This window comes from Pterocles gutturalis, unplaced genomic scaffold, assembly GCF_000699245.1.
Source record: "Pterocles gutturalis isolate BGI_N339 unplaced genomic scaffold, ASM69924v1 scaffold21286, whole genome shotgun sequence".
In the NCBI taxonomy this organism is placed as follows: Eukaryota; Metazoa; Chordata; class Aves; order Pterocliformes; family Pteroclidae; genus Pterocles; species Pterocles gutturalis.
In genome coordinates, this window is record NW_010103545.1 from 14,531 (window position 1) to 20,966 (window position 6,436).

Sequence of the window (6,436 nt, forward strand, 5' to 3'; positions counted from 1 at the left end):
AGACCTGCCTTCGCCCTTCCTCCTCCCACCCAGCACCCTGCGGGGTCGTTCGGGGCACCCAGGCTGCCGGGGAGGGGAGAGCCCAGGCATGTGCCCAAGGGACTTAGGGGCCAGCTCTCACCTCAAGTCCCTGAGGACACCCCACTGTTGTCACCCTGCACCTACACAGCCTGGCACAGGCACCCTGCAGCCCTGGAAAGCCACAGAGGGGGTGCAGAGCTGGCACCTATGGGTATGCGGAGGAGTCTCGGTTGCCCCCAACTCTCACCCCAACAGCAGCACGTGGTGGCACCAACTGTGCAGCTCAATCATTCACTGTCCCCTAGGACCCTGCTGCCACCCAGCCCAGGACAGCCTCTCTGCCCCACTCCAGACCACCACACCTGCCCCCAAGAGTGCCCCCACCTTGCACACACCCACAGCATGGTGTGATGAGCCCCCTGCCTCAGAGCTCACCCTCATCCGCTGGTCACTTCCCTGGACACCTGCCACCCTCACCTCTTCCCTCCTCACCTCCTGGGGGATCACCCGCACCTCTCCACACCAGCAGGTCCGTCACAGCCACGTGCAAGATCTTTGGCATGTGGAAGGCACTCCCAGCCCTGGGTACCCCACTTGCTGCTGGAGAGAAACGTGCCCCACTCCACTCCAGGGTGCTGCGCGGAGGGACGGCAGCACGGTGGGATGGCCAAACACGGTGGGGGGTCCCCACAGCCCACCCAAAGCCCTGCCTAGCAGGCAGCAGGGCAGAGACCCCTGCCTGGCAGCAGTGGCTATTAGAAAGTCTCTTTGAGATGGTTCTCTCACCTAAAAGCTGCTTCTGATCTGGCCACCCCCTGCCCCAGTGGCACAGCAAGTCCCAGGGCAGGTGCCCGAGACTTTAACCTGCATCCTAGGGAGAGGATGCTGCAGCCAGGTATGGATGACACACGGGACCTCCTGCTGCCTGCACTTCGGGGACCACAGCCCCACGGAGCCCTGGCCAGGGCATCTCTGTTCCCACCTGTGCCCAGTCCTGGGGTCTAATCCTGACGCCCACAGGGCAGAGGTGAAGGAGACCCTGTTGAGCAATCACAGCAACCCGCAACCCAGCACAGCCCTGTGCTAGAGAGCCCCAGGCCAGCTCCAAGCCAGCCTCTCCCACTGGACTCCAACATTTCACCCTCCACCTGCGGAGCTGGGCTGCAAAGAAGGGCTGTCCCAACAGGTCTTGCTCTCCAGCTTTACTGCTTCATCTCCAGCCTGTGATTTCTCACCTCCCTGTGCCTAAGCGATCTCCCTGCCCCTCCATCCACTGGCTCAGAGCCTGTCTCTGGGGCAGGATGCAGCAGAGTGGGGTCCCTGCTCCATGTCTAGCTGGGTCCCCTTGCTCCCCTCTTCAGGTAGATCAGCAACAGAAAGAGCAAGCCAGGCCAGAGGGAATTGGGAGGGAAGCAATGTGAAAAGTGATTAAAGTGAGGCCAGAGGGAGAAGAGGTTCAACAAGCTAATTACATCTGGCTGGGCTGAGCGGGACGTGACACCATGCAGTGGCAGTTGGTGGGGTGCATGCCATGGGCACTGCGGTCCTTGGGGAGCTATGTGCTGGGAGAGCTGCCCTGTCCTAGTCCCAGCTGTGGGGGTCACAGCCAAGGGGACCCAGGACCAAGACTCCTTCTCCCCCAGCTTCACCCTCTTCAGGCAGGGCAAGACAGCGCAGCCCATACTGTGCCCACAGCGATGACCAGGGCTGATGTCCCTGTGTGCGGAGCACATGGGAGATGCTCCACAGAGGGGAGCGCAGGGTTCCCAGGAGATCCTCTTCTCCAAGACCTCAGCGCTGGCAGGATGCAGCCCAGCTGCAGCATGCCTCAGTGTGTAAGGTTACACCGGGATCCAAACCCAGAGCCGGTCTGTCAAACACACAGGGCTGGATGGTGCCCTGAGCCCAGAGACTCCTGGCACCATGCCCCGAAGGGCCAGTCCCTCCTGCAGGGAAGTGCCATGCTCCTGCCAAAGGCGTTCCTGAAAAGCAGGAAGAAAGCAGGGATTGGCACGGGGCTTCGCTCTCACCAGTACTAAAGCGATGCTTGTTTTCTCCCCTCTCTGGAGGGATCCTCTCCCTGAGACGAGCACCGGGAGATGGCCATGCTGCTTGCTGCCTGCCCCCTCCTGCCAGGCATCCTTTGGGGTGCCGGTGGCACCCAGGCAGGCAGCTGCTTCCTCCCATTCCTCCCCAAGCCCTGGGGAAGTTTTGCACCCTCCTCAGCCCCGCTTCCCCCTCTGCATCCTCAGCTCTGGGGCAGCAGCAGCCCCCAGGGAAGGCAGGGACCAGCACACCCCATGTTGGGGGCTCTCCAAGACAACCCCAATCCTGCCTGCCCCACACATGGCCCTGACCTGGCTATGGCAGGGACAGCCCTGCCAGCCCTGAGCAGGCACCAATTATCTTGCTGATAGCGATCTGCTGCTTCATCTAATATTCATCTGAGGCAGGGCTACGCAAGCAACTCTCCCACCTTTTACGTCCCAGCCACCCCTCCTGCCAGCCAGGACAATTGCTCTGCGCTGAATTATTGATGGTGCACTTCAGGAGCCAAAATCGGTAGTGTTTGTCTTCGCCTGCCCCCTCCCAAGCACTTGGCTGAATCAGGCTCTTGGCAGGGGGCTGGGAGACCCCCAGGCAGCTCGGCAGTGTGTGTGTGTCTCTGCTGGGAGACATTCAGGGCTGGGGACAGGCATGGTGGTGCAGGGCAGCAGTGGGGTGACATGGCCTATCAGTGATTAGCCAAGTGGTAAACAATGCCGCTTCCAGCATCGATCACCCCAAAGCTCCTGGAGCACAGCACACCCAGAGGAGATGCTCCACCACGGCTGCCAGACAGCAGTGCTGGCCGTGCCACCGAGGCTGCATGGGATCTGAGAGGGGACAGTGCCAATGGGACAGAGCAAGAGTGTGTAGACACCAGCACGCCCATCCAAGCCCTTGCTCAGAGGAAGGCCAGCTCCAAATGGAGGGCAGGTTGCTTGGGGCCTTATCTAGCTGAGTTTGGGGACCTACCAAGCCTGGAGTTCCCTCACATTGTTCCCCTCCCCTCCGCAGTCCCCCCAGGGGCTGGTGGGTTCTCGCTACAAGATGCTTCCACCAAAACCGTCCCTGAGGCTGGTGCATTCTTCCTGTCTCCTCTGGAGATGCTCCATGCCCATCACCGTGGTGGCATGACACTTTCCAGCACAGACCATCCCCAGGACACCACCAGCGCAGTCTGGGCAGAGCAGGCAGGGGACCAGCAGGGATAGGGCAGGGAGGGCCGGGAAAGCGCGGCCGGCAATATCGATGGCTCCGGAGCGGGTGGCGGGGCCCCATGTCCATTAGCAGACCTCAGCCATTAGTGTACGGTTTCAGGCTCTTTGCGGTCCCCAGGCTGTCACTGCCGGCCCAGGCACGGCTGGTAAACAACCTCGGGAGGGGACTCAGCATTTCCCAGCCACAGACACTGTCTGGGACCTTCCCCAAAGAGCAAAGTCTCCTACCTGCTGCCTCCCAAGCTGAGGTTAGTGACCCACACAGCAGCATCTCACCCCCATCCCAACACGCAGCTGCTCACCCACAAGACACCCCGCATACTACCCTGGGCTCAGCTCAACCTCAGCTAATTTCGGCCCCTCAAAGCAACATGTTTCCCTCTCCTCTGGGCACCTTTTGATGGGAGCAATTGCTGCCAATCTGGGGCACCTGGGTTCCACTCCCACCACCACAGCTGGGGCAAATCTCCAGCCCAGCCAGAGGGACCCACAGCTCCCCAGCATGGGGATGTGGGTGCCAGGGGACAGGGGAGGCTGTTCCTCCTGCTGCTGCATAGTGACAACATGTCCTCCTGGAGGCAAGAGAGGACTGGCGGTAAGGCTTGTCCTTCATGGGAGACACACACACCACTGTCCATCCCAGTCCCTTCTGGAGGGGTGCCAACTGATGGGGACAAGACTGGACATAGGACACCCCATCTCTGACCTCCTGCCTTGGCTCAGGCCAGAGCAAAGACACTTGCAGGGGGACAAGGAGTGTGCCCCAGGGGTCAGAGGAGCATGGCAAGGAGCAGCCACACAGGCCAAGGGGTGGCCCCTGCCTCACGCTGTGCAACCCAGCGGTGTTGGTGCCAGCGCTGGGGTCTCTCTGCCTCCCCCGTCTCCACTGCAGCTGGAAGCCAGCATGCTGCAGGGCAGCCACAATCGATGCCACCAACTTTGGTCCAAAGCTTCGGGCCACTGCACAGGGAAGCAAAAGCACAGAGAGGGGGGAAAAGCAGGATCTGGGGGAGGCATGGGGGCCTCTTTGGAGGCCCCAAATTCCCAGCAGAACTGGGGAGAGGGGAGCCAATCTGGGCACAGTCAGCCTGCCCTCCCCCCAGACCCAGGGCTCACAAGCAGGATGCCTGGGACTTAACTCAGCCCCTGCCTCAGTTTCCCTCCCGGCATGATCCAGGAGGATCTAGGAGCACTGCTGCTGGAGCACAGGACAAAACAAGTAGTTAAGCAACAAAACCCTTCCTGCCCTGCAAACAGGTTCCCAGGCCCAGAGGGAGAGACCCCTCCATCTGCCCCCTCCCTCCCCACCCTCAGGCACAGCCAACCCACGGGTCCAGCCCAGGGGTGCTGCCCAGAGGTGCCCTGGCACTGTTCAGGGAGGGGAGTTGGCGTTTGCTGCCGCGCTCAGCCTGTGCGAAAGCCAGTGCTGCAGAATTGGAGTGGAGCATACCAGGTCACCTAGTGGACCAGGCAAACTGCCTGTCACCTCCTTACCCTGTGCGTGCCCCGACACCCCAGGGATGGGCAGGCTGCAGCATCCTTCAAATGGGTGTCTGCAGGCATGGGCAGGGGCTGGGCAGGGACTAGGAGGACTTCTCACACAACCAACACCCCTGGAAGTTGAGGCAGCACCTGGCCAAGTGGTCCTGACCTTACCACCATGCACTGAGTCCTCTGAACAGATCTGGGGTCTGCTGAGCGTGCCCCACACACACCGCTCAGCACCTTGCATGGCCCCTCCCCAGCCAGGCAGCACCCCCAGTTCCCCCCACCCTGCCCAAAGGCCATGGGTGGTGCTCTGGGGAGAGCCAGGAGCAGGGAGTGCAGGAGGGACCCATCCTGTCCCAGCTCTGGCTGCTCTGCAGGCTGGTTCCAAGTCTGACACCTTGTGCACACTGTTCAAGGTGAGGTGACCATGGACCTGGGGACAACTTCATCCTGTAGAGGTGCTGGAAAACACCCTGGTGCCCACCTGCATGCTCACACACAGCCCCAGCTCACAGCACCCCAGCACATACCAAAGTCACCACCATGCAGCTGCTGCCCTGCCAGCCCTGTCCCCTCCCAATGTCCCCAGCCACTGGGACCTTGCATGGAGCAGGCAGGATACTGCACTCCTCATACCACGACCCCCCTGCTCACCCCTACGAGCGGCAGATGGAAACCATGTCCCACGACTCTCCCATGGATGCAGCAGCCTCAGAGCATCCTTGGGGGCAGCTCCAGACACCCACCGGCTGTCCCCCGTGTCCCCGGAGCATCCAGCACCACCCATACCCATTACCTTCCAAGGACACGGGCTCGAAGAGACCAAATTGCTCCAGCACCTTGATGAAGAGGACCAAGACCACCAGCACCGCGATCATCTCAAGGCCTTCCAGGTTCATGGTGGGGGTGTCTCATGCCCCCACCCCCCCCCCACTCCCTTCCCACCACCGTCCTGGAGTCCCCTCACCCCAGTGCCACAGCTGTTGGACCACACATCCCCAGGGACCCCTGCTGCGGTCCCCAAGGGGGGATCAGCTGTCACCCCTCTACATGGGGGTGCCTGCCATCAGCTGTGGGTGAGCAAGGGGTCAGCGCCGGGCTGTGGCGGGTGGCTTGAGGAGCTGACAGCTGAGAGCCCAGGCAGAGCAGGGCCGTGCCTGTGAGTAAGAGCGGAGAGGCCAAGCGGAGGGAGGCGTGGGGGATATGGCAGGGATGGGGGGGCCGGAGGGGGAAGGAGGCATGCCCTCCCATTCCAATGACACCACCTCCATCGATTTGCTTAATGCAGTTGCTAAGGAAACAGGCCACAGATATTAAAAGGCACTCAGCTCCCAGGGGGGGACATGGGGAGGGACAGGACACTGGGCAATGGCTAAACATCCAGGATGGGGATGACTCAGACTTGTCCTCTGTGCCCCACATGAGTGTCTGCCCCATGGGGACCACCATGGCTGAGCACCCCAAGGTCCCCACAACCCTCTCCTGGGCAGGGTCTGGGGCAACAGGTCTAGCTGCCCCATTTCTGAGCACGCAGATGGGTCTGGCTGTCTCGCTGGGAGAGCCAAGGGGAGACGGGGAACAGGGCTGGGGGAACACGCCAGGAGTGAGGACTGTGATGCAGGACGCCTGAGACGCTGACAGACCCACAGGCACCACAGCAACAG

General features: G+C 61.7%; 1 protein-coding gene across 1 annotated transcript in view; it reads right to left on the minus strand.

Annotated features, from left to right (window-relative positions):
• Nucleotides 1-5,671, minus strand: part of LOC104471416 (Kv channel-interacting protein 2-like) — a 15,764-nt gene extending 10,093 nt beyond the window's left edge. The window contains exon 1 of the mRNA XM_010086752.1: nucleotides 5,569-5,671. Coding sequence (XP_010085054.1) covers nucleotides 5,569-5,671 — 103 coding nt within the window. The remainder of the gene's footprint in view (nucleotides 1-5,568) is intronic.
• Between the last annotated feature and the right edge of the window lie 765 nt (nucleotides 5,672-6,436).